At 49.0% G+C, this 27,660-nt stretch overlaps 1 protein-coding gene across 35 annotated transcripts; it reads left to right on the forward strand.

The window, feature by feature from the left end:
* LOC142905337 (uncharacterized) lies at positions 1 to 27,656 on the forward strand. 35 transcript variants are annotated; one of them, XM_076072196.1, is made up of 11 exons: positions 1 to 329; positions 2,314 to 2,391; positions 4,217 to 4,282; positions 5,482 to 5,584; positions 6,291 to 6,448; positions 18,195 to 18,326; positions 21,035 to 21,111; positions 22,088 to 22,161; positions 23,565 to 23,637; positions 25,784 to 25,869; positions 26,511 to 27,656. In XM_076072196.1, exons 2-11 carry the CDS (start codon positions 2,323 to 2,325, stop codon positions 26,681 to 26,683), a joined length of 1,011 nt encoding a protein of 336 aa, XP_075928311.1. In that variant the 5' UTR covers positions 1 to 329; positions 2,314 to 2,322; the 3' UTR covers positions 26,684 to 27,656. The 35 variants fall into 35 exon arrangements, 19 of the variants coding, with proteins under 19 accessions (XP_075928311.1, XP_075928313.1, XP_075928307.1 ...); XR_012946107.1 differs by lacking the exons at positions 1 to 329; positions 4,217 to 4,282 and adding exons at positions 2,919 to 4,026; positions 24,528 to 24,682 and having other exon boundaries at positions 25,784 to 25,847; positions 26,511 to 26,526; XR_012946113.1 differs by lacking the exons at positions 1 to 329; positions 4,217 to 4,282; positions 26,511 to 27,656 and adding exons at positions 2,919 to 4,026; positions 22,693 to 22,797; positions 24,528 to 24,682 and having other exon boundaries at positions 25,728 to 25,815.
* The last annotated feature ends 4 nt before the right edge of the window (positions 27,657 to 27,660 follow it).

Here is a 27,660-nt window from a genome sequence, read left to right on the forward strand (position 1 = left end):
ATCTCCTGTGCTGCGCGTGCCGCCGGAGCACGCGCCGCCTGAGCACGTGACCCAGGTGGGGGCCACGTGGTGTTGGTGGCGAAACTGTCATGGCGGCGCGTGGGGAGCTACTCGCGACTCCCGCTCACGGCCAACACGGGTGACGATTGTACGAGGTGGTCCTGGGACACTCCGAGGTCGACTCGGCATCAAATGAGTACGGTGTGTAAACATCGCCACCGGGGAGACAAAGGCGGCCGGGCGTGGTGTGAGCCACCCCACCCACACCCGAGGATCGGCGGGCGGGGCCGCCATCGCAAATTGCCAGCCCTCGCAAACAACAGCGGTCGGTAAGTAAGCTCTTGACTATGCATATATTATTGTTGTGTTACATATAGATTTTATATATCAGGTATGTAGTCTTCTCTTTGTGCCCGACGCTTAAGGGCTGCAGTTTTTGGTAGCGGCAAGTTTGAGTAAAACTCACGTGTACAGTATTTTGGCGGGACAAATGGAAATATCACAGAATCGTTTTGCGCGTTACCCCCTCCCCCCACCTAGAGGTTCACTCAATGTTTATTTTACTTTCTATCGAAAACAAGTGTTAAGATAAGCGTTTAATAGTCAAACTTAACCAAGTCGTCAATTTAAGTGTCTTTTGTACATTTATGTTCGTAGGTTTGAATATATTCTGTCTAGATTCGTTTAAAAAGAATGCAACCTTCTCTGGCTACTATTAGCCCTCTTTTAGAATTGTGTTTCAACCGATTACCCTCGCTTGCCTGACCCATCACGGCTCTGAGAAATAAATGTATGACTAATGGACGTCAATGTTAACCAGTTGTCCATTTTGTGAGGTATCCCTAACTAGCCAGTAACTTGTAAGCGAATAAACAAACCAACGGCGTAATTTGTTCGCGCTCGCTGGTTACTTTTGGAAACAACATTGTTGATAATTTATTTAGAAAGGTCTTTTATACCGATCTAGGTCACGATATGGACTTCGATGTTAGCGTCGTAATTTTCTATTGGCAGATTCATACGTGATTATTCACCAGTGACTCATGTTTGCTATAATTTCACACATTTATAAATCACCTCACGTACTCCCCCCCCCCCCCCGGTTGCGAACCACTGGCCTAGAGAAGCCATTAGTGACAGACATTACCATCACATCGACAGTGAGGATGGCTTTATGAGACCCAAGGCGACATGGAATGCACAAAAGACGTTTGAACTGCCAATGTGTTCTTTGCGCGGCATTGACCTGCAAGGCTGTGAGCCTGAAATCGGTGAACTAATGCAAAACGATCCCACCCAGTTGTGTCGCGTCATTGACAATGACCCTGAAGAAGAATGCAGTCGTGTATTTTGACGGTACAATATATGAAATGCACAATCGATGATTCATCTAGATGAAGGGTGAGCAGTCAGATTCATTCCCTCACCCATGTTAACAATTTTGGTCTACCGCACCGACTGTTTGCTCTCATGTACACACCGCACAGCGAATGACTTGGTGTTTCTACTTTGGCAGTGGTACACAAGCACAACAACAAATACATGGACGCATTCGTCAATAACACTGGCTTCTTCCAGGATAAAATATGGACAGTAAACCCTCTCAAACCACAAGGGTTATGTTCTTGAAAACGCGCGCGAATGTAGAAACCTTGTTGACCAGGAAAAATGGGGTTGCGTTCCTGGCACGAGTGAACATAGGGGGGAATAGTAAATGTTTAATACCACTGACTACAATAAATAATAAAATATGAATGACAATTCGTTTTTATTACCTTTCATGATGATTTGATGACAATGGAGATGGTGAGGAATTCAGGTGGACGACTCATCGGGAGATGCAGGTGTTTGATAACAACAACGCACAGTTATCATTTTAGCACTCGAGAGCACGTCTGTGATAGGCCGACATTTTGGCGTGGACTGTGAGATCCATCAAGAATGAGGCGAATGCAATCAGGGAAAGTGTTGCGGCTATCGCCCCCCAGTGCTGTGTTCTCTTATCAATAACTATCACATTTTTACTGTGAACAAGATTTCTACATATTCTTGGTTCTTTCGGTAAAGTCACGTTGAAGGGAAACAATAAAATATATATAAAACAATAAAATTCTCGCGACGTTTCGACTGCAACACAAGGCTGTAACCCTCGTGAATAGAGAAGGTTTACTATATTGGCATAGTCACTCTGGTTTGTCAGTGCGTCGTCAACCGCGAGCCGGTGGGGAGTGTCAGGGAAAGCTGTCCCAGGTAGTCCAGGAAGCCGGTAACATGACTTCTATGATTTCATGGGTGCCACATTTCTATTTACAGCGATGTTCAATGTACTGCTGGATCACGGCTTTCCTACTAGAGCTCCTTCTACTGGAGGCCCCTTCCACCAACAGTGACGTGAGCAAGCAATTCCAGGGTTGCACCTTTACATTTTTAAAATTAATGTATTTATTTGGTAAGAGCGTGTGTGTGTGTGCGAGTGAGTATCAGAGCATGTGGATTCTGTATGTTCCCCCGCTATTCCGCAGTGTGAGTATGCAAGAGGTTGAGTGAGTGAATATAAGAGTGAGTATAAGAGAGCGTGGAGTTTGTATGTTCTCCCCCATTAACATTGCATTTTACTATATCAACATTGATAAATGGTAACATATATTACAATACAGTAGCCTCTTGACTATCCGTGCTAATGCCGAGGACAGCCATGGCTAATAAAAAATTGCGGACCATCCAAAAATATCCATTTTACGTGGATCTCTTTGCCAAAAACCACTAATATAGATATACATTATGTTTAAGTTAAGGAAATTGAGTTTGTTAATGAACAACATTTTTTTAGTAAAGAATGTATTGATCTTGTTTTTTGTTACAAAAGTATTTGATTTAGAACGAATGCTAACGATCGACCGAACGATGCACATGCTCAGGGATAACTTTCCTGCTCCCGCGCAGAAGACTCGGCCCACTAAGTGGACAGAAGCAGAGCCACGCCAATCAACATCAAACTCCGCCCACTGTTGTAAAGATATGCAACTAAAGTACCGTAGGGGCGATCACATGGATTTCAGATTAACCGGAGCACGTGACTTGTAATAAACATTTCCATGAATAAGTGTATCACTGTTTTTAGATTATTAATTTGGGATTAAGGGAAACATCCATGAGTTATTAATTTGTGTCAATATCAGGTGCGTGGTTAATCCTCAAATGGGATAAATCGCAAGCGGATAATTGAGTCAACTGTATTATGAACTAAATCGACATTAACAACATTGCATTCTTCTATATCAACATTGACAACCTTTATAACATTCTTAACATTGTTTAGAACAATAAACTATGATAAAATTAACAACATTGCATTCTACTTGATAAACAACGATAATATTTCGAAGGTGGTAACATTATTCATGACTATAATAAACTGTTATAACAATTTCTGTGCTCCCCTCTGTCACGCGCGCTCCTTTATGGCGTGCCTTCCTCTACTACTGCTGCCACTAAACACTGAGGGGTTAGCATCTTCATCATTAGACCTCCTTTGCCAGTACCAAAATATAATAATAGGGTTTTTCCCCTTTTTTTTGGCAACGAAACTGAAACCTTTTTACAAGGATCCATGTCTGCATTAACCACAATACTTGCAGTCAAAATGCAAACAGGAAAACATACTATGATAATATATGCATTGTCCTTGAAACTGATTGGTCCACACCAAGGGACGGCTTTCTTTCGAGCCTCGACCCAATTGGTGCTCGACCAGACATGAATCCTTGTAAATAGGTTTCAGTTTCGGTGCCAGAAAAAAGGGGAAAAACCCTATTACACTGAGGGGTTGTTTTCATGGAGGTGGACACCACCTGCATCATGAACATGGCGAGTCCACCTCATCGGAAGCCAAGTTCACATTTCTTCCTGAGAAGTGGAGCTGCTTTGGCTGCATCTGCTGCTGCTATAGCAGACGGACAGAGAATACTACATCCGTGCAGGCCGCCCCGTCTGAAGCCACACTCGGGCACTGCAAGCCTTTCCTCGGTGTGTTTGGCGAGAGGGCGATGTTGAACATTTTTTTGCTAGGACCTTTCCCGGCACGCTGAGTAGGAAGATGCTCCGGTAGTACGGTCCCCCTTATAGAGGGGGACCACTAAGGTATCCTTCCAATCCTGCAGCACGTGTCCTCTGTGGTCCAGAAAGTTGTGATTATATCATATCGGGCAATCTGCAGACACACGCTACCTGGGAAAAGTGCTGTTCGAGAGCACCTGTGAAGGTCGACACATCACACGAGAGGGTGGGTGGCCAACACCACACCTGGCTTAGTCTCCCCAGTGCTGATGTTTTACACACAGCACCAGGTACATGTCGTCCCCGGGTTACGAAAGGGTTAGGTTCCTGAGAACGATCCGTAACCCGAATTTTCCATATGTCAGTAATTGAACAATTTGTCCCTGAATTAAAGCTAAAATCCAATAGCCAGAAATAGTTGTGCCTCCCCTACCTGAATACTAGTTCGTTTTCCCTCAGGACTGTATTGTGCTGTTTTCTATTGCTACCTATATTCTATTGCTCTACATACTCTGCACTTCATATTCGTTTTTCATTTAATCGAATAACACTACCCATAATTAAACTAATGGGACATATTCTGGATCCAATTGTTTATGAATACCAGGAAACATTTTAATAAAAATCGTTAACAGAAAGCAGTCACTTCCGAATGTTTGTTTACCGTGCATTAGGCTAGGCCTAGACTTTACATACACACGCACACACATGCACGCACATTAAATACAGTAAAAACCTAACAATAGAAACATGGGGGAAAAGATAATTCGAAGCATAGAGAACAAACAATAATGTAATGGTATACAAAAATTACATTGCCCATAATCGTGGTGGGGCTTGGTGAAGGAGGCGTTTTGGTGGAGTGAGGCGTAAGGCGGCGTGCCTTATGCGTCCCTCCGCGGTATTCATCCGCAACCTCACCGCGCTGCACTATTTGCGCTTAACTTATGCAAACATTTCTGCATCTTAATTTTTTAATGCATTTATCAGAGCATTTTCATAAAACAATAAAATTCTCACTAAAAGAACCAAGAATATGAATCCCTGCAGTCACGAAAGCTTTAAATCAAATTTCATTTTCATAAAGTCGGGTCTTCCGTAACCCAGGAACTGCCTGTACTCATTTAAGGCTGATTTAGGGGAGGCTCGGAACAGGTTTGTATATTTGTCACTGATAATGGTCGTGAGCAGGAATAGAACTCGGTTCGCTGGGTTCACGCCACTACGCTACTGCTCCCCACTCGCAAACACTTGTACATTATCACACACTCAGACACGCTCCCAAACACATATATACTCGCTCACACTCTACACTCTGCAAAAAAGGGAGACACCATACAAACTCAGCACGTGGTTTCAACTCGGCACTTGCCCCAACGTAGCATTGAGGCTATGGGGGAATCTTCGTGTTTGTTGTTGTTTCAGGACCAGGACCCCCCGGTGGCGGAGAGTCGATCTGCACGATCGTCGCCGGCGCGTGGAGCCACCGGCTCACTGACTACTCCCAGAACGCGTGCGGGAAGGGCAGGTGGTGCACAGCGACACGTGATACATGTGCAGTGGATTCCTAAATATCAGCCTCTTGTCTCCACTTACACATGGCAGGTTTTCTCCCGGGGTCTCCGGTTTCCTCCCACATGATGCTAATCTGTGACGAGTAATGGAATTTGTCGTCAAACATCCAAATGTGGCGGCACCCGCCTCACGGTGTCTTAGTTCAATCGCCGGCATTGCTGTTACGATGCGATGCAGCCGTGGAGACAGGCGTCCTCATTATATGTTGTCTCGCTACTCGTGAAGCCGTCCCACCCCGATTGTCCCCGCCCACCAACACCGCCTTCCCCACAGTTCCTGCACGAGCTCCCAACACGTGGAGCAAGACGTCGCTCATCGTGCTGAACCACGCCTCGCGGCACGACCCAGAAACACACCTGTGAACCAGACACGATTCTTAAGTGTCCCAGAGTTGATTTTATGTCACCAGGTGAGGACTCGAGAGAGGAGCTTGGAAGCATTTGCAAGGGTGAAATAGAGCAAGAACAACCGTATCCTGTGAGGAATCAAGAATATTCCATGAACTCCCTGTGGTGGGAGTCTGCTCGGGCAGATCCTGATCCTGTTCCTCCCTCCTGCGCTCCCCCTCTGCACGTCGATGCGCTGCCACGTCGTCCACCCAGCAGCGAATCAATCGGCGAGCATCTGCTTCTCTCTGTGTCTGCCCCCCGCCCCTACAGCGCAGCTGGGGTCTGCACCCAGCTGTGGCGCGGCGAGTGTGGTGGGAACTCAACACCAGCGGCGCCACTCGCCTACCTGGAACTGCGCGCAGGTCCTGGCGCTCCCCGGGGCAGCTGGCATGGCTACAATGCAACGCAAACTCGCAGGGAAGAAACAGGTGAGTTTGTGGAGGGGAGTAGAGTAAGATGGAAGGGGAGTGTGTGGAGGAGAGTAGAGTGGGATGGGCGGGGACAGAGGAAGCAGAGTGTGTGGAGGGGCGTAGAGTGGGATTCCAGAGGAGCGACAGTGAGTGTGTGGAGGGGAGTACATTGAGATGAGGGGAGAGACTGGTGAGTGTAGAGCTGAGTAGAGTGAGATGAGCGGGGAGAGACGGGTGAGTTTGTGGAGGGGAGTAGAGTGGGATGAGAGAGGAGAGGCAGTTGAGTGTGTGTAGGAGAGTAGAGTGAGATGAGAGGAGACAGGTGATTTTTCTGAGGGGAGTAGAGGGGAATGAGAGGGGTGAGACAGGTGAGTGTGTGGAGCTGATTCGAGGGAGGTGAAAAGGGAGAGGCAGGGGAGTGTGTGGAGGGGTACAGTGAGATGAGAGGTAAGATACAATTGTGTGGATGGGAGTCTAGTGGGATTAGAGGGGAGCGACAGGTGAGTTTGTGGGGGCGAATCGAGTGGGATGAGAGGGGAGAGACAGGGGAGTGTGTGGAGAGGTGTCGAGTGGGACGAGAGTGGGTGACAGGTGAGTGTTTGGAGAGGAGTAGCGTAAGATAGAAGGGGAGAGTCAGGGAAGTGTGTGGAGGTGGAGTACAGTGGATGAGAGGGGACAGAGGAAGGAGAGTGTGTGGAGGGGCGTAGAGAGGGATGAGCGGGGAGAGAGGGATGAGTTTATTGAGGGGAATAGAGTGGGATGAGAGGGGGAGACAGGGCAGTGTGTTGTGAGGAGTAGTGAGATGAGAGGGGAGAGATAGGTGAGTGTGTGGAGAGGAGTACAGTGGATGATAGGGGACATAGGAAGCAGAGTGTGTGGAGGGGCGTAGAGTGGGATTCGAGAGGAGCGACAGTGAGTGTGTGGAGGTGAGTACATTGAAATGAGGGGAGAGACTGGTGAGTGTGGAGCAGAGGAGAGTTAGAAGAGAGGGGAGAGAGGCAGGATAGTGTGTGGAGAGGAGTAGAGAGAGATGCGCGGGGAGAGACGGGTGACTTTGTGGAGGGGAGTAGATTGGGATGAGAGGGGGAGACAGATGAGTATGTGGAGTGGAGTAGAGTGAGGTCAAAGGGGAGAGGCAGGGGAGTGTGTGAGGGGAGTACAGTGGGATGACAGGTTAGTGACTGTGAGTGTGTGGAGAGGAGTACATTGAGATGAGGGGAGAGACAGGTGAGTGTGGAGCGGATTTGAGTGAGATGAGAGGGGAGAGATGGGTGAGTTTGTGGAGGGGAGTAGAGTGGGATGAGAGGGGAGTGACAGTGAGTGTATGGAGAGGAGTAGTGAGATGAGATGGGAGATACAGATGAGTGTGAACTAGAGTGAGATGAGACGGGAGAGACAAGTGAGTTCGTGGAGGGGAGTAGAGTGGGATGAGAGGGGGAGACAGGTTAGTGTATGGTAGGGAGTAGAGTTAGATGAAAGGGGCGAGACATGCGAGTGTGTGGAGTGGAGTCGAGTGAGGTGAAAGGGTAGAGGCAGGGGAGTGTGGAGGGGACTGCAGTGGTATGAGAGGGGAGTGACAGTGAGTGTGGGGAGAGGAGTAGAATGAGATGAAGGAGAGAGACAGCTGAGTGTGACCTAGAGTGAGATGAGAGGGGAGAGAGACAGCTGAGTGCGGCCTAGAGTAAGATGAGAGGGGAGAGAGACAGCTGAGTGCGGCCTCGAGTGAGATGAGAGGAGAGAGAGACAGCTGAGTGTGGCCTCGAGTGAGATGAGAGAGGAGAGAGACAGCTGAGTGTGGCCTAGAGTGAGATGAGAGGAGAGAGACAGCTGAGTGTGGCCTAAAGTGAGATGAGGGGAGAGAGATGGATTGGTGTGTGAGGGGAGTAGAGTGAGATGAGAGGGGTGAGACAGGTGAGTGTGTGGAGGGGACTACAGTGGTATGAGAGGGGAGTGACAGTGAATGGGGAGAGGAGTAGAATGAGATGAAAGGAGAGAGACAGGTGATTGTGGCCTAGAGTGAGATGAGAGGGGGAGACAGGTTAGTGTATGGTAGGGAGTAGAGTTAGATAAAAGGGGCGAGACAGGTGAGTGTGTGGAGAGGAGTAGAGTAAGTTGGAAGTGGAGAGGCAGGTGAGTGTGTGAAGGAGAGTACAGTGGGATGAGAGAGGAGTGACTGAGTGTGTGGAGGGGAGAACATTAGGATGAGGGGAGAGACTGGTGAGTGTGGAGGGGAGTAGAGTGAGATGAGAGGGGAGAGACGGGTGAGTGTGTGAAGGTGAGTAGAGTGAGATGAGAGGGTCAGGTGAGTTTGTTGAGGGAGTAGAGTGGGATGAGAGGGGTTAGGTGAGTGTGGAGCAGAGTCGAGTGGTATGAGAGGAGGAGACACGTGAGTGTCGAGGGTAGTAGCGCTAGATGAAAGGGGAGAGGCAGGGGAGTAGAGTGGGATGAGAGGGGAGTGACAGTGAGTGTATGGAGAGGAGTAGTGAGATGAGATGGGAGATACAGATGAGTGTGGACTAGAGTGAGATGAGACGGGAGAGACAAGTGAGTTCGTGGAAGGGAGTAGAGTGGGATGAGAGGGGGAGACAGGTTAGTGTATGGTAGGGAGTAGAGTTAGATGAAAGAGGCGAGACAGGTGAGTGTGTGGAGTGGAGTCGAGTGAGGTGAAAGGGTAGAGGCAGGGGAGTGTGTGGAGGGGACTGCAGTGGTATGAGAGGGGAGTGACAGTGAGTGTGGGGAGAGGAGTAGAATGAGATGAGAGGAGAGAGAGACAGCTGAGTGTGGCCTCGAGTGAGATGAGAGGAGAGAGAGACAGCTGAGTGTGGCCTAGAGTAAGATGAGAGGGGAGAGAGACAGCTGAGTGTGGCCTAGAGTGAGATGAGGGGAGAGAGATGGATTAGTGTGTGAGGGGAGTAGAGTGAGATGAAAGGGGAGAGACTAGTGAGTGTGGGGAGGGGAGCACAGTGGATGAGAGAGTACAGAGGAAGCGGAGTTTGTGGAGCGGCGTTGAGGGGGATTCAAGAGGAGCGACAGTGAGTGTGTGGAGGGGAGTACATGGAAATGAGGGGAGAGACTGGTGAGTGTGGAGTGTAGTATAGTTAGATGATAAGGGAGACACAGGTGAGTTTGTGGAGGGGAGTAGAGTTCAAAGAGAGGCAGGGGAGTGTGTGGAGAGTAGTACAGTTGGATAAGAGGGGAGTGACGGTGAGTGTGGGGAGGGGAGTACAGTGGGATGAGGGTAAAAACAGGCGAGTGTGGCCTAGAGTGAGATGAGAGGGTAGAGACAGGTTCTTGCATGTGATGGGGAGTAGAGTGAATGGGTTGATTGGGGAGAGACAAGTGAATTTATGGAGAGCAGTAGAGTGAGATGAGAGGTAGGAGGCAGAGGAGTGTGTGGAGGGGCATGGACTGGAATGAGGTGGGTGAGAAAGGTGAGTGTGTGGAGCGGAGTCGAGTGGGTTGAGAGGGGGAGACAGGTGAGTCTGGAGTGGAGAAGAGTGAGGTGAAAGGGAAGAGGCAGGGAAGTGTGTGGAGGTGGAGTACAGTGGATGAGAGGGGACAGAGGAAGCAGAGTGTGTGGAGGGGCGTAGAGTGGGATTCGAGAGGAGCGACAGTGAGTGTGTGGAGGTGAGTACATTGAATTGAGGGGAGAGACTGGTGAGTGTGGAGCAGAGTGGAGTGAGAAGAGAGGTTAGAGACAGGTGAGTTTGTGGAGGGGAGTAGAGTTAGAGGAGAGGGGAGAGAGGCAGGATAGTGTGTGGAGAGGAGTAGAGAGAGATGAGCGGGGAGAGACGGGTGACTTTGTGGAGGGGAGTAGATTGGGATGCGAGGGGGAGACAGGTGAGTATGTGGAGTGGAGTAGAGTGAGGTCAAAGGGGAGAGGCAGGGGAGTGTGTTGGGGGGGGGGGGGGGGAGTACAGTGGGATGAGAGGTTAGTGACTGTGAGTGTGTGGAGAGGAGTACATTGAGATGAGGGGAGAGACAGGTGAGTGTGGAGCAGATTTGAGTGAGATGAGAGGGGAGAGATGGGTGAGTTTGTGGAGGGGAGTACAGTGGGATGAGAGGGGAGTGACAGTGAGTGTATGGAGAGGAGTAGTGAGATGAGATGGGAGATACAGATGAGTGTGGACTAGAGTGAGATGAGAGGGGAGAGACAAGTGAGTTCGTGGAGGGGAGTAGAGTGGGATGAGAGGGGGAGACAAGTTAGTGTATGGTAGGGATTAGAGTTAGATGAAAGGGGCGAGACAGGTGAGTGTGTGGAGTGGAGTCGAGTGAGGTGAAAGGGTAGAGGCAGGGGAGTGTGTGGAGGGGACTGCAGTGGTATGAGAGGGGAGTGACAGTGAATGTGGGGAGAGGTGTAGAATGAGATGAAGGAGAGAGACAGCTGAGTGTGGCCTAGAGTGAGATGAGAGAGGAGAGAGACAGCTGAGTGCGGCCTCGAGTGAGATGAGAGAGGAGAGAGACAGCTGAGTGTGGCCTAAAGTGAGATGACGGGAGAGAGATGGATTAGTGTGTGGAGGCGAGTAGTGAGATGAAAGGGGAGAGCCTAGTGAGTGTGGGGTGGGGAGCACAGTGGATGAGAGAGTACAGAGGAAGCGGAGTTTGTGGAGCGGCGTAGAGGGGGATTCAAGAGGAGCGACAATGAGTGTGTGGAGGGGAGTACATGGAAATGAGGGGAGAGACTGGTGAGTATGGAGTGTAGTATAGTTAGACGATAAGGGAGAGACAGGTGAGTTTGTGGAGGGGAGTAGAGTTAGAAGAGAGGGGAGAGAGGCAGGATAGTGTGTGGAGGGTTTCGAGTGCAATGAGCAGGGAGAGATGGATGAGTGTATTGAGGTGAGCAGAGTGGGATGAGAGGGGTGAGACAGGTGAGTGTGTGGAGGGGACTACAGTGGTATGAGAGGGGAATGACAGTGAATGGGGAGAGGAGTAGAATGAGATGAAAGGAGAGAGACAGGTGATTGTGGCCTAGAGTGAGATGAGGGGGAAGTGATTGTGTGTGTGGGGAGGGGAGTACAATGGGATGAGAGTGGACGATAGTTGTGTATGTGGAGTTGAGTAGAGTGAGATGAGAGGGGACAGGCAGCAGAGTATGTGGAGGGAGTAAAGTCGGATTAGAGGGGAGTGACAGTGAGTGTGTGGAGGGGCGTAGAGAGATGAAAGGGGAGAGACAGGTTAGTGTGAAGGGGAGTCGAGTAGGGTGAGTGGGGAGAGACGGATGAGTTTGTGGAGGGAAGTAGATTGAGGACAGGGGAGAGACAGGTGATTGTGGCCTAGAGTGAGATGAGAGGGGAGAAACAGGTTAGTGTATGGTAGGGAGTAGAGTTAGATAAAAGGGGCGAGACAGGTGAGTGTGTGGAGAGGAGTAGAGTAAGTTGGAAGTGGAGAGGCAGGTGAGTGTGTGGAGGAGAGTACAGTGGGATGAGAGAGGAGTGACTGAGTGTGTGGAGGGGAGAACATTAGGATGAGGGGAGAGACTGGTGAGTGTGGAGGGGAGTAGAGTGAGATGAGAGGGGAGAGACGGGTGAGTGTGTGAAGGTGAGTAGAGTGAGATGAGAGGGTCAGGTGAGTTTGTTGAGGGAGTAGAGTGGGATGAGAGGGGTTAGGTGAGTGTGGAGCGGAGTCGAGTGGTATGAGAGGAGGAGACACGTGAGTGTCGAGGGTAGTAGCGCTAGATGAAAGGGGAGAGGCAGGGGAGTAGAGTGGGATGAGAGGGGAGTGACAGTGAGTGTATGGAGAGGAGTAGTGAGATGAGATGGGAGATACAGATGAGTGTGGACTAGAGTGAGATGAGACGGGAGAGACAAGTGAGTTCGTGGAAGGGAGTAGAGTGGGATGAGAGGGGGAGACAGGTTAGTGTATGGTAGGGAGTAGAGTTAGATGAAAGAGGCGAGACAGGTGAGTGTGTGGAGTGGAGTCGAGTGAGGTGAAAGGGTAGAGGCAGGGGAGTGTGTGGAGGGGACTGCAGTGGTATGAGAGGGGAGTGACAGTGAGTGTGGGGAGAGGAGTAGAATGAGATGAGAGGAGAGAGAGACAGCTGAGTGTGGCCTCGAGTGAGATGAGAGGAGAGATAGACAGCTGAGTGTGGCCTAGAGTAAGATGAGAGGGGAGAGAGACAGCTGAATGTGGCCTAGAGTGAGATGAGGGGAGAGAGATGGATTAGTGTGTGAGGGGAGTAGAGTGAGATGAAAGGTGAGAGCCTAGTGAGTGTGGGGAGGGGAGCACAGTGGATGAGAGAGTACAGAGGAAGCGGATTTTGTGGAGCGGCGTTGAGGGGGATTCAAGAGGAGCGACAGTGAGTGTGTGGAGGGGAGTACATGGAAATGAGGGGAGAGACTGGTGAGTGTGGAGTGTAGTATAGTTAGATGATAAGGGAGACACAGGTGAGTTTGTGGAGGGGAGTAGAGTTCAAAGAGAGGCAGGGGAGTGTGTGGAGAGTAGTACAGTTGGATAAGAGGGGAGTGACGGTGAGTGTGGGGAGGGGAGTACAGTGGGATGAGGGTAAAAACAGGCGAGTGTGGCCTAGAGTGAGATGAGAGGGTAGAGACAGGTTCTTGCATGTGATGGGGAGTAGAGTGAATGGGTTGATTGGGGAGAGACAAGTGAATTTATGGAGAGCAGTAGAGTGAGATGAGAGGTAGGAGGCAGAGGAGTGTGTGGAGGGGCATGGACTGGAATGAGGTGGGTGAGAAAGGTGAGTGTGTGGAGCGGAGTCGAGTGGGTTGAGAGGGGGAGACAGGTGAGTCTGGAGTGGAGAAGAGTGAGGTGAAAGGGAAGAGGCAGGGAAGTGTGTGGAGGTGGAGTACAGTGGATGAGAGGGGACAGAGGAAGCAGAGTGTGTGGAGGGGCGTAGAGGGGGATGAGCGGGGAGAGAGGGATGAGTTTATTAAGGGGAGTAGAATGGGATGAGAGGGGGAGACAGGGCAGTGTGTTGTGAGGAGTAGTGAGATGAGAGGGGAGAGATAGGTGAGTGTGTGGAGAGGAGTACAGTGGATGATAGGGGACATAGGAAGCAGAGTGTGTGGAGGGGCGTAGAGTGGGATTCGAGAGGAGCGACAGTGAGTGTGTGGAGGTGAGTACATTGAATTGAGGGGAGAGACTGGTGAGTGTGGAGCAGAGTGGAGTGAGAAGAGAGGGTAGAGACAGGTGAGTTTGTGGAGGGGAGTAGAGTTAGAGGAGAGGGGAGAGAGGCAGGATAGTGTGTGGAGAGGAGTAGAGAGAGATGAGCGGGGAGAGACGGGTGACTTTGTGGAGGGGAGTAGATTGGGATGCGAGGGGGAGACAGGTGAGTATGTGGAGTGGAGTAGAGTGAGGTCAAAGGGGAGAGGCAGGGGAGTGTGTTGGGGGGGGGGGGGAGTACAGTGGGATGAGAGGTTAGTGACTGTGAGTGTGTGGAGAGGAGTACATTGAGATGAGGGGAGAGACAGGTGAGTGTGGAGCAGATTTGAGTGAGATGAGAGGGGAGAGATGGGTGAGTTTGTGGAGGGGAGTACAGTGGGATGAGAGGGGAGTGACAGTGAGTGTATGGAGAGGAGTAGTGAGATGAGATGGGAGATACAGATGAGTGTGGACTAGAGTGAGATGAGAGGGGAGAGACAAGTGAGTTCGTGGAGGGGAGTAGAGTGGGATGAGAGGGGGAGACAAGTTAGTGTATGGTAGGGATTAGAGTTAGATGAAAGGGGCGAGACAGGTGAGTGTGTGGAGTGGAGTCGAGTGAGGTGAAAGGGTAGAGGCAGGGGAGTGTGTGGAGGGGACTACAGTGGTATGAGAGGGGAGTGACAGTGAATGTGGGGAGAGGTGTAGAATGAGATGAAGGAGAGAGACAGCTGAGTGTGGCCTAGAGTGAGATGAGGGGAGAGAGACAGCTGAGTGTGGCCTAGAGTGAGATGAGGGGAGAGACAGCTGAGTGTGGCCTAGAGTGAGATGAGAGAGGAGAGAGACAGCTGAGTGCGGCCTCGAGTGAGATGAGAGAGGAGAGAGACAGCTGAGTGTGGCCTAAAGTGAGATGACGGGAGAGAGATGGATTAGTGTGTGGAGGCGAGTAGTGAGATGAAAGGGGAGAGCCTAGTGAGTGTGGGGTGGGGAACACAGTGGATGAGAGAGTACAGAGGAAGCGGAGTTTGTGGAGCGGCGTAGAGGGGGATTCAAGAGGAGCGACAATGAGTGTGTGGAGGGGAGTACATGGAAATGAGGGGAGAGACTGGTGAGTATGGAGTGTAGTATAGTTAGACGATAAGGGAGAGACAGGTGAGTTTGTGGAGGGGAGTAGAGTTAGAAGAGAGGGGAGAGAGGCAGGATAGTGTGTGGAGGGTTTTGAGTGCAATGAGCAGGGAGAGATGGATGAGTGTATTGAGGTGAGCAGAGTGGGATGAGAGGGGTGAGACAGGTGAGTGTGTGGAGGGGACTACAGTGGTATGAGAGGGGAATGACAGTGAGTGGGGAGAGGAGTAGAATGAGATGAAAGGAGAGAGACAGGTGATTGTGGCCTAGAGTGAGATGAGAGGGGAGAAACAGGTTAGTGTATGGTAGGGAGTAGAGTTAGATAAAAGGGGCGAGACAGGTGAGTGTGTGGAGAGGAGTAGAGTAAGTTGGAAGTGGAGAGGCAGGTGAGTGTGTGGAGGAGAGTACAGTGGGATGAGAGAGGAGTGACTGAGTGTGTGGAGGGGAGAACATTAGGATGAGGGGAGAGACTGGTGAGTGTGGAGGGGAGTAGAGTGAGATGAGAGGGGAGAGACGGGTGAGTGTGTGAAGGTGAGTAGAGTGAGATGAGAGGGTCAGGTGAGTTTGTTGAGGGAGTAGAGTGGGATGAGAGGGGTTAGGTGAGTGTGGAGCGGAGTCGAGTGGTATGAGAGGAGACAGGTGAGTGTCGAGGGTAGTTGTGCTAGATGAAAGGGGAGAGGCAGGGGAGTAGAGTGGGATGAGAGGGGAGTGACAGTGAGTGTATGGAGAGGAGTAGTGAGATGAGATGGGAGATACAGATGAGTGTGGACTAGAGTGAAATGAGACGGGAGAGACAAGTGAGTTCGTGGAGGGGAGTAGAGTGGGATGAGAGGGGGAGACAGGTTAGTGTATGGTAGGGAGTAGAGTTAGATGAAAGAGGCGAGACAGGTGAGTGTGTGGAGTGGAGTCGAGTGAGGTGAAAGGGTAGAGGCAGGGGAGTGTGTGGAGGGGACTGCAGTGGTATGCGAGGGGAGTGACAGTGAGTGTGGGGAGAGGAGTAGAATGAGATGAGAGGAGAGAGAGACAGCTGAGTGTGGCCTCGAGTGAGAGGAGAGAGAGACAGCTGAGTGTGGCCTAGAGTAAGATGAGAGGGGAGAGAGACAGCTGAATGTGGCCTAGAGTGAGATGAGGGGAGAGAGATGGATTAGTGTGTGAGGGGAGTAGAGTGAGATGAAAGGTGAGAGCCTAGTGAGTGTGGGGAGGGGAGCACAGTGGATGAGAGAGTACAGAGGAAGTGGAGTTTGTGGAGCGGCGTAGAGGGGGATTCAAGAGGAGCGACAGTGAGTGTGTGGAGGGGAGTACATGGAAATGAGGGGAGAGACTGGTGAGTGTGGAGTGTAGTATAGTTAGACGATAAGGGAGAGACAGGTGAGTTTGTGGAGGGGAGTAGAGTTAGAAGAGAGGGGAGAGAGGCAGGATAGTGTGTGGAGGGTTTCGAGTGCGATGAGCGGGGAGAGATGGATGAGTGTATTGAGGTGAGCAGAGTGGGATGAGAGGTGTGAGACAGGTGAGTGTGTGGAGGGGACTACAGTGGTATGAGAGGGGAGTGACAGTGAGTGGGGAGACGAGTAGAATGAGATGAAAGGAGAGAGACAGGTGATTGTGGCCTAGAGTGAGATGAGGGGGAAGTGATTGTGTGTGTGGGGAGGGGAGTACAATGGGATGAGAGTGGACGATAGTTGTGTATGTGGAGTTGAGTAGAGTGAGATGAGAGGGGACAGGCAGCAGAGTATGTGGAGGGAGTAAAGTCGGATTAGAGGGGAGTGACAGTGAGTGTGTGGAGGGGCGTAGAGAGATGAAAGGGGAGAGACAGGTTAGTGTGAAGGGGAGTCGAGTAGGGTGAGTGGGGAGAGACGGATGAGTTTGTGGAGGGAAGTAGATTGAGGACAGGGGAGAAACAGGTGAGCGTGTGGACTAGAGTGATATGAGAGGGGAGAGGTAGGTGAGTGGACGAGAGTGTTGAGCAATTGAGCAATCATTGGAAGGATGTTATTAACCAAGTTAAACTTTAACTGCCTTATAGTTTATATTCATATCTCCGGTCTTTTACTCCCAGCCTTACACACTACCATCACTATGAAATTTGACGTGCAATGTTTCAGTCGTGCAAATTTGTCCCTCATCCCACTCTCCCCCCCCCCCCATCCGTGGTACATGAGTACCATGCCCAGGAGCTTCTCTAATCTCCGTCCCCCAACACCCCCCCACCCTGCATCCGTCCTCCCTGGCTCCTCCCCCCTTCTTACCCGATATAATCTCTTGTCACAAACAGCTCTCTCGACTCACCACAGTAATTTTGCTGTGACTGTTGCCACCTGATGACGGAAGCTTGTGCTGCCTCCGAAACGCCGTGATTTGATTTAGTTTTCACTTTTTGTTTTATTTTATTTTTTACCTACGTGACTTTACCGAAAGAACTAAAGAGTATGGATCTTTGCAGTCACGAAAACTTCAAATCTAGAATGGGAGACAAGTCACTTTGTGGAGGGGAGTAAAGTGAGATGAGAGACAGGTGAGTGTGTGGAGGGAGGTAGAGTGAGATGAGAGGGTACAGGCAGGAAGAGTGGTGCTGAAGGTCACATGTCAGACTTTTGTGCCATGGGGTTGACTGGTGGTGCCAGGCTATGTGCAGGATATCACAGGACACACCCAGGTGTCAAGGGGTTGACTTATGGTGCCAGACCAGGTGCAGGATGTAACTGGTAGATCCTTGTGCCATGGGGTTTATAGATTGTGCGAGGCTATGTGCAGGAGGTCACGCTACAGACCCAGGTGTCAAGGTGTTAACTGGTGGTGCCAGGCTAAGTACCGGATGTCACAGGACAACCCCAGGTGCCAAGGGGTTGTTGAAAATGCCAGGCTATGTGCTGCAGAAGATCACAGGATAGACCCAGGTACTTTGGGTTGTCTGATTGTGACATGGTTGGTGTAGGAGGTCATTGGACAGACACATGTGCCAAGGGGTTTACTGATGATGCCAGGCAAGGTGCAGAAGGTCATTCTGCAGGCCCAGGTGCCACGGGTTTGAGTGATGGTGCCAGGCTAGGTGCAGGAGGTTTCGTGACAGACCTAGGTGTTATGGGTTAACTGATGTTACCAGGCAATGTGCAGCAGGTCATATGACAGACCCAGGTGCCAAGGGGTTTAATGATTGTGCCAGGCTAGGTGCAGGAGGTCACGGGGGAAACCCAGGTGCCATGAGGTTTACTGATGGTGCCAGGCTAGGTGCAGAAGGTCACGGGGGAAGCCCAGGTGCCATGAGGTTTACTGATGGTGCCAGGCTAAGTAGAGGAGTCGTATCTCCAGAATAGTCTATTGTTCTTTACGTAAGTCATCGGTGATTGAGCTGAGACCATCAACTCACTGAAATGGAGGATCAGGTTTAATCACAACTCATTGGGAGTCTGTGTCTCTATGTGCGCTTATGGGTGTCTTGTGCGACACACTGGGTCTTGATGTAAATCATTGGTGGCTGTGCTGAAACCATGAAATCAATACAACTCGAGGATCCATTTTAATGACAACTCTGTCTATGTATGTGTAGGGTGTAGGTGGATTCCTGCTCACGGCCACCATCGGTGACAACTATCTTTGCCAGCCACACGATGGAGCTACGCGTGGGGGTGCACGACCTGCAGTGGCAGCCACAGCCTCGTGCCCGACCCCCCACGCAACGGTGAGAGGGACGCTGCCTTGCTCGCGACTCACGCGCTTGCTCACTCACCTTGGTCTGTCTCACTGTCACACTCACCTCTCTAGGGTTCCCTCTAGTTGAGGCCCTGCAGCCAGCAGTGGTTTCAGTCATACAGTTCAGGATTGTATCTCATCCTCCCTTAAACAATGTGTCTAATGCACTCTGCTTCCTGGTGTAGTGTTTAGTGAGTGCTGTGCGAGGGTTAATTGAGTTTTGTTTTTTGTGCCCGCTATGCCATTATATTTGATGAAGCACATGAGTGGACACTGTACACCAATATTCATTACGCTTGGGCTGCTGAGAAAGTTAGAACAATTTACCTTATTTATATGGGAACGTTTTAACCTCGGTGTAATGAGCTAAGATTGACAGTAATCGTAATGGAACAGCTGTACTTTCTGTACAGAATTAATCGTCAATGTACTGTATATGTAAATGTACATTGTCAACATCAGCCCTGGTATCTGCACTGCTGAATGAACAGATCCCCATGCCATCGGCATCCCTCATTGCCCTGCGCGGTGCCACAATCCATCGCGCTCTTGAACTAATCTCATCGCTCTGTCTTGCCCTTGTTTTCTTCTTTGGCTGCAATTCCGGCACCGGTTTTGTCCATCGGCTATCATCCCATCGAGTGGTGTCCAGCCTAAGCCCCTCCTTGCTTTTCTTAACAGTTTGATTGGCGTGGTTGGCTTTATACTGTACGAAAGAAGTTGTACATACATATGTAGTGTTTATAATGATAAATACACTTCTTATGAGGCACACTCTTTATTGTCTTCTCTTACACAGTCCTTAACACACAAAGGGGTATACGGTCCCCTCACCTAAGAAGGTACAGCCTCTAGACTTAGCGGGACCTACCCACAGGTCTCTTCCTAACCTAAGGAGGCACAGCCTCCAGACTTAGCGGGACCTACACACAGGTCTCTTGCTAACCTAAGGAGGCACAGCCTCCAGACTTAGCGGGACCTACACACAGGTCTCTTGCTAACCTAAGGAGGCACAGCCTCCAGACTTAGCGGGACCTACCCACAGGTCTCTTCCTAACCTAAGGAGGCACAGCCTCCAGACTTAGCGGGACCTACACACAGGTCTCTTGCTAACCTAAGGAGGTACAGCCGCTAGACTTAGCGGGACCTACACAGGTCTCTTGCTAACCTAAGGAAGTACAGCTTCCTGTCTTGGCGGGACTTACTCTCGAGTCTACCGCTATCCTAGAGTCCTCCGGCTGGGACCTAGGGGAGGCTATCTGACCCACTGCTGGCCCGGTGGGTCTTGACCATTGGATACGCTGAGCCTTAGCCCTCAGAAGGGCTGGAAGGCTGGGTCCAGGGTCCTGGCTATCTTCAGCCCGGGCTTCGGTCTTCGTGTAGGGAGAGAACTCCCCGCGCTTCGCGCGCTCACCCTTCTTATACCCGTTTGTGGCCAGGTGTAACCAATCCCACATTCCCACGTGGAACTGTCTGATTGGTTGTTACCAAACTGTGGCTACGATCCAGTTCACCTCGTCTGACCCCAACCGTTATTCACACAGAGGTAGCGCTGCACTGCCCCTTTGATACCTAGTGGCAATGCAGGTTACCGAACAGTGAGTAGTTAGCACCTCTACATCTACAATAAGATTTCTCTGATTCTGTTTGTTCCCTGAATCACATGTTCCCCTATCTGTCTTTCACTGCAATCCCAAGAATGCAACTCTGTTCTTTGCATAAGTTTCAGCTTAGTGTCATTGTTTTCTGATCATTTTCACAGTGGGTAATGTGTACCGATTGGAAACAACCTTTATTATTCAGGCACTTTGTCGTGCTGCTTTTGATGATCAAATCGATATTCCAAAAGCACTATCTCCTGCCCTAATTGTCTTTATTTCATACTTTTATTCACAATTCACCTTAAATTTCCACACCTCCGATTAGCACAGTTGACTTTGAATGGTGCAAAAGAAGTTTCAACATACATACTTACACATGGTATTCTTTTTATTGGCAAATCAAGAAGAAGAGAGAAGAGCTGAGGATTATTACATCTGCTACTTTTGATATAGAGGTTTGAGTTGATTGTGTGGTTGATGCTAGCGTGGCTTTAAAATGCAAGTATCGATGCCGTGCTATTGCATGTGATGAGCAGGCCGTGTTGGTTCTCAGTGCTACGGTTATACTGACCCATGCTGCTTTGTTCCCATTATTGTAGGTCAACTCTGAGTAAAAGTAGTCGGTGGCTTCTGATGTATCAACAGGAGCGTTAATTTTGTTAGTTACCAAATACCTGTGGAATTTACGTAACGTCTTATTCTGTGGATTTCATTTAGTTGGCATGTTTATTTTAATGTCTAAATAAAACATGATGGGTTGACTAAAATGTTGCAGGTTATTGTAGACGAATACTAAACGAGTGAAATGCTGACGAAATCAACACTGATGATCACCAACCTCAGGAACACAAAGGCCTCGCCACTGCTTGGTGCACCAGCCACTGCACGGTCTCTCGAGTGGAGGCCCTTCTGCCAGCAGTGACACAAGCAAATAATTGTAGAACTGCACCATGACTTTCTACTTGTAATCCAGAAATTCCAAAGCTCTTCAACCACAAGTACACGAGCACCGTCCTAACCGTGGAGGGATGCAACCATCTCTCAGAGATGTTCTACAAGTACAGATGACTTCCCGACGATGTCTGCTTCTGCCCAGGCTAGGGGCACTTTGAGACCATGTGGAGTGACAGACTCACGGGCTGAACTCGTGCGAGTCCGATCCAAGTGTCACAGGTAAACATATCGGGTTGACCGGTAGTTGCGGTTACCTGGGTTCCCAACTATGTCAATGCAGTGGTTTGTAAGCGTTCATCGTAATTTTATTCGCAATTCACCTTCAAGTAGCACACTTTCCTTTAGTATGGTTGCCTAGATCAGTCTCTGAGTGCGGAGGAGTGCAACATTCCTTCCCATACAGATGGAACAGGTGGCGTCAAGATTTGTGCTGTGCTGCATTCTAACAAACATTTGTGTGACGCCAACTCTTGCCTCCACAGTACTGGATCACAGGCTTGCGCCACCTCTGCCTGGCTGAAGTGCAAAACCAAATGTAATGTTACATGTTGCATGACAACTCTTATCTCATTGCTCTTGTCCATCTCTTGTCGTCGTTATAACCGAGGGTTGATGCCCAAGAACGATGCTCTTCATCTTTCGTGATCTTCAGGCTCTTCTCATGGAGAGTCCCGTCTAACTGTTCACATTTTTCCACCAACTGATCAGTTCCTCCCTCTTCCCCTTCTCCTTTCCATTTTTATTTGCAGCGTTATTTTCATCAAATCCCCAGCTGACCCAGGATATTTCCCACATTGCCAACTTTCTCATTATCTGCTCTTACCCGTGGACAAATACAGATAAGGCGAAAATTGAATCACAGATAATTGGATTTTAATTTTGATTTGAGTCTTTCGTGACTGCAGGAATCCATACTCTTTGGTTATTTCAGTGAAGTCACGTAGGTAGAAAATTAAAAAATATATATCACGTTTCGATCGCAACACAAGCGGTCGTCCTCAGGCAGAAAAAATAATCCAGCAGCGGAACTGCTGAAGCAGCGCTTGTGTTGCGATCCTAACGTCGTGATATATTATTTTTTGTTTTATTTTTCTGTCTTCGTGACTTTACTGAAAGAACCAAAGAATTGGATTTGAGTCACTATTCCCAATGTGTGTGTTGTGTGTCTTGTTTTCCGCTCCATCTGCATGAGTAGGAGATGCCAACCCCGTGCATTGTGTCCGGTTTCTTCACCAATGCTGCCAAACTGCACCACAGTGAATCTTACAGGTGCAGTTTCTCCATCCTGCCTCATGTTTTAATGTGACGAAGTGGTCATGTGCCTTAGGGGTTTTTGAGATTATCGCGAAGGTTAGAGAGGTTAGACTTTGATGGTATGTGTTGAGAAGAGACAAAGGAGGTGTAAGGGAAAGTTGCTATGGAGATGCTACCGATGCAGCACCAAAGGAGTAGAGCGCGACCGAGGGGGAGATGGGAGGCTGCGGTGGCACGAGACACGAGGACGGTGGATATGACGAGAAAAGAGGCACGGAATGGAAGCTCACGGAGAAAGGAAATAGAAGCAGCTGACTACATGCAATAATGGAACGTTTGGCTTGGAATAAGAAAAGTTGGTTGTGTGGTTCAGGGCAATCAGAATGGCTATGTCCTACATGAAGTGAGCACTGCTGAGCTCCTGGATTAAGAGGGGTATCTACCTGCTGCTCTGAAAGAGTTCACAATGGCCAGGGTCAGATACACTACGCTGGCACTGTTGACACCTGAGGTTGGATCCCTGGTAATTTCTGTTTGTTTTTTCAGGGGTCTGAGTGTACGTGTGTAGAAATTGGCGTATGTGTTGCAGGAGGCTAGTGGCTACAAATCCAGCGACCTAAGTTTGATTCCGTGCCATGGCTCACATCAGTGGTGAGTGATATCTTAACCAATTCGAGTCTCCTGTATGTAGACTCAGCTCCAAATAAGTGCATGTTTCAGCGTGTATTAACATCAGCAAAGGGAGCTAGGCTTGGAACTGGCCCCACCACCCCCTTGTGCACATTGCCAGTCTTAATAGGCACATACCAGCAGCACTTGCCTGGCAGCCTGTATAAACGATGTGACTCTTTGTGTTTTTGTTTTGTGTGTGAGTGTACGTATGTGTGCCGTGGTGGGGAGTGGTATTGTAGCGCTTAGCGAGCTGCACTACGAACCTGGTGACCCGAGTTCAGTCCCGCTCATGGCCAACACCAGTGACGATTATCCGAACCGGTCTTCGGCCTCCTCTATGTCGACTCAACCTGAAATCAGTACCTGGTGCGGTGTGTAAACATACCCACTTGGGAGACGAAGGCGGCCGGGCGTGGTGCTGGCCACCCAGCTCCAAGTATGCCAGCCGGACTTCATGGGTTCTTGCAAAAACACCACTTGTTCCAAAAGTTTGGTAAAGGCTATATGGGGTGTCTTTGTATGTGTACATGCTTCTGTGTCAGTGTCTTTGCCAGAGAAACTGATCTAACAGTACTGAGATTCTTCATGCTGTCCCCAGCTTTGACTGTCTCACTGGGTTCATCACGGCCATGTTGTAGACGTGGACAATTTCATGCAAATGTGTGTGTTATATATTTTTTGTTGATATTAATGGCAGTAGATGTCTGTTGACTAGTACTCTGATTTTACACTTTTTATTGGAACAGGAAGGTATGAGATGACTTTCAGCTCCACATCCACACCCACCTCCGTGCTCAATTCCAAGAAGCCACTGTATTGGTAATAAACCCGCAATGTTTTTTATTCGTAAACCTGCATTTTTTTCCATATTTTCCCAATTTACCGCGACTGTGCTCTCGCCATCATGTCATGGGTCCCCAAGTAGTCATTCGTGTCTTACAGAGCAATACAAGCCTTGTGTTAGATCATAGCCCACTAAATCTGATATCACAGAGCTACTTTGTACCCTTTAAATTGACCTTTCGTCCACATAGTAAAGGGCAGGACTTTCCCACCCGTTCCTCATATGGGAGTAATGTTAGTCGTAATAATGTTGTGACTTCTCATAGCTGGAAATATATCCCAATAAAGTGCAGAGTGACAGTAATGTGATGCATTATTTTGTGCAGTCAATGACGACCGGACTGAGACCATTAACTCACTCGATTTGAGAACCCGCTTTAATCACAGGCAGCTGCCTGGATTCAAACTCAGGTACTCGGTGGTGCCAGTTCAGTGCTCTGGCCTCTAAACACCCACGTGTTAAATACATAAGCAACCTTTTTAATTAGCAACATTCTTTGACCACTTTGCCAAAACAATTGGGATTGTGGAGCTGTGGCACAGTCATGATATTGCTTTTTCTCATGCCTCTGCTGGCAGAAAGAATTTCCACGAGGATGCTCGTGTGAGAGCCCCTTTACAAAATATTTGGTCTACTCTTCCACACTGGTCATATGTTTTACCGCTTGGTAGATAGGCAGGGGAATTTAAGATTACTTGACCATTTGTTTCAACTGCTGTGCCAGAGGGTCTAACGAGCAACCTCTCTGTTGCCAGGCCAGCGTGCTAGGCATTGCACCACAGCAGCCCCCTCCAGTATTTAATTCTAAACGAAGGTCACTCTCTGCGTGCTTTTGTGCACGCGCGTTTGGGTGGTGTTGAACGAGATGGTGCAGACGTCTCGCTTCTTCGTGAGGAAAGTGATGGCACTGGAGCCGGCCTGGCTCACGGGACTCGCTCCGCGCTTCTGACAGAGCGCCGTCTGGAGGCTCCATTGTCGCCACTGCGCTCCGGTGACATTCACCGGGTCACGGTTCATTTGGTTCGTGAAATTAGTGGCGAAAACAAACGTCAACAAAGTGATTTGTTTTCATGCAAAGATAATGGGAGGTCGAAAATCAAATGGGCGGTGACCGCCTAGCAGTCGTGCGTTTGCCGCTTATTACGAAGGTGCGCGGTTAGAATCCAGCGGCTGCTCGGATTTGATACTGCGGGTTTATTAACTGTAAACATACACTCAGTCTGCTTCAGAGTGGACATTAAAGATCTTGTGACGTCATTCGCAAGGTTAGGCCATTGTGTGGCGGCATCATGAGTCATGTTATTCTCATGAACAATTGTGCCCGAATGATTCAATTGGGAATATACATAGCAATCGTAACCCCCTCCTGTGAGAACCTGGCAAGACTCTTCTGAAAAATAGTCACTGCTCAGTGACGCTTTGCTGGGTAAATCAGCATGATAACCACTGTGACATGAGCCTGTGAACCAGTGGTTTGTAGTTGGGGTTTGGTGGGATTTGTGGAGATGGAGCCATCGTGTTTGCTGGGGGCACGCGCCTGCAGGGTGATGGGATGGTACCTGTAGGATTTGGTACAGCAAGAATGCTTGACATAGAGTACGTTGCATGTTCGTCCTGATCAATTCACCGGCCACACCCAGTGCAGCATCTTTGCATGTATTGACTGTCATTGTATATAGATGTTCAGTCACATACAAACGTTTCACCGATATGCCTATACCACACTCCCCAGCAAGTCGGATATGCGACGTAGTACTGAATGACTTAGCTTGAGTGTTATCCCGTGGTTTCTGTGGGCTTTCTCTGGTTAATTTCCATACGTATAATATTCAAAGGGACAGATTGCAAACAAACATTGAAATGAAATGTTTTCCTTTTTAAACACAAAAAGTTTGTACAAAATTAGAGAAAGTCATGTTCAAATACTGCTTGCAATGTATATATTGTAGGAAGATTACTTTTACGGAATGTTTTGTTGCACTATACCCATAACAAAACTCTACTATTAAGAAAAAATGTTGTGGTAATCCGTCGTGAAACATTACTGTATGCTCTCAATCAGCAGCCATGATGGTCACTGATCAAGGCCACTTACCACCCTGCATTGTCCTGTGATGCCAGGACCCGTCCCCTGCACACAGCCCATCTCATCGTTCCATTTCCACCATGGGCAACTTCCTGCGTGGCGAGTTTTCTCCCCATTGAGTGTACATGACAACGTTGCAAGACCCATGCTGCAAATTTACATCTAAAATACAAGCACATACACTTTCATATGAAGTGTAACCTTCCGGCTACAGACAGGAGCAAATGTTCGGAATAGATTTAGGGGTAGGGTGGATAGTATGGTTATGAGTATTAGTTGTAATAATTGTGCCTTGTATGTATCCAAAGTAAACCATAAGGGAGGGCCAATTTAGGTTTGTATTAACTTAAGGCTGATTTGACCTAGGGGAGACCTAGTATAGGTTCAGACTAATTTAAGGCTGGGTTGACCTAAAGGTGAAAGCATGTTTCCTAAATTCACAGTGCCTGTCCACCCAGCAGTAAAATAGGCGCACTGCAACGAGTTTATCGGCAATACGCATGTGGGTACTTCCTTTCCAAGACGCCTGTCCATCTTTAAAGATAATTGATAATCCTCGAGGAGCTCTCCAGAGCTCCCCCAGTTGAGTTCCTTTTGCCGGCAATGGTGTGAGCAATCAGCTGCATGTGGATATTTCTGAGATGAGCACTTACACTAAAACAATGTGAAGTTAAATGTACTTATTTTCACATTTCAAAAGAAAATTTGTGACCAAAGATGGAATTTTACTCATCGCCAATATTTGTTTTGTGATGCTGGCAGATTCGTATGTGGACGTCTCCGATTCCAAACAGTATTCCTCTTCTGTGAAGATGTGGACGACGGACTTGTCCCAGACCCCCATTCTCCACCGAGGACCACACGCGCTGCACACTTCGAGTGAACCCCAGCAGCGACGTCTCGATGTTCCTGCCTGCCCACTGAATGACACCTAGCAGCGCAACAACACTGGATTAGAGTTGCAGTGCACAGTAGTGCAGAGGCGGGTCTATAAACTTCGTAACGGGAGAGACGGTAGCGCCGACATTTTAAGCTGCTTAAAACACGTCTTACTGGTAAATATCAATAAAAGATTATTTGGGTCTTTTGGGAAAGCCACGTAGATAGAAGAAATAACACTAGAAAAGCTATTTTGGCGTCTCAAGGGGGATGCGATCACCCCCATCGCCTCACCCTTGGATGGAACCCGCACTAATGGCGTGATCACAAAGGTGTACAGCAAGCGCCGGGCATCTTAAAAGTGTTGAGCAGCCAGTCTTTGCAGACGAGGGCTCTCCCATGTTCTCTGCAGCAGGGCTCGGTGCAGCCGCACGTGACCCTTGCGCCATTCCGGTTCCTTCAGAGGCTTGTCCATCTGAACCACTTGACAGTGGAGAGATTGAGATGGGGAAGCAGGGAGCATCTGTTTTAGTAAAGGAGACGGTATCCAACACAGTCCCTACACGTTTGTACTGTGATTGCTACTTTAAAGAAAGTCTCATGGTTTAAAAATGGAAGATGTTGCTCACGCACTATTCTCTCTCTCTTTTGTGTGGAAGAGGATGATGACGGCCCAAGATATCTGTTTTTGAAAGATGTTACATCCAGGTGCTCCAGCATTAACTAACATTATTTAGAACTGATTTAAGTACTTATTAGCATGGTTGGATATGTATGGTACGAAAGACGTTCCACATACGTCCAGCAACCTGCTGTGTCAGAATATTTCTTCAAATTCAGCCTAAAAAGTCAATAGTGCACACTTTCAATTGAGTATTAATTTTTTGAGAATTATGAATGTGGATTATGTGATATCCTATGGTTTGCATGTTGAAAGTTTTGTGCAACCCCGTAGTGAATTTGACTGATTTTGAATAAGGCTAGTCCTTAAAGGCAACACAGTTTTGTATAAAATTGTATTTCATCCAAGATG

This window comes from Petromyzon marinus, chromosome 37 (assembly GCF_048934315.1).
Source record: "Petromyzon marinus isolate PM22_M1 ecotype Great Lakes invasive population chromosome 37, UKy_Petmar_22M1.pri1.0, whole genome shotgun sequence".
Lineage (NCBI taxonomy): Eukaryota > Metazoa > Chordata > Hyperoartia > Petromyzontiformes > Petromyzontidae > Petromyzon > Petromyzon marinus.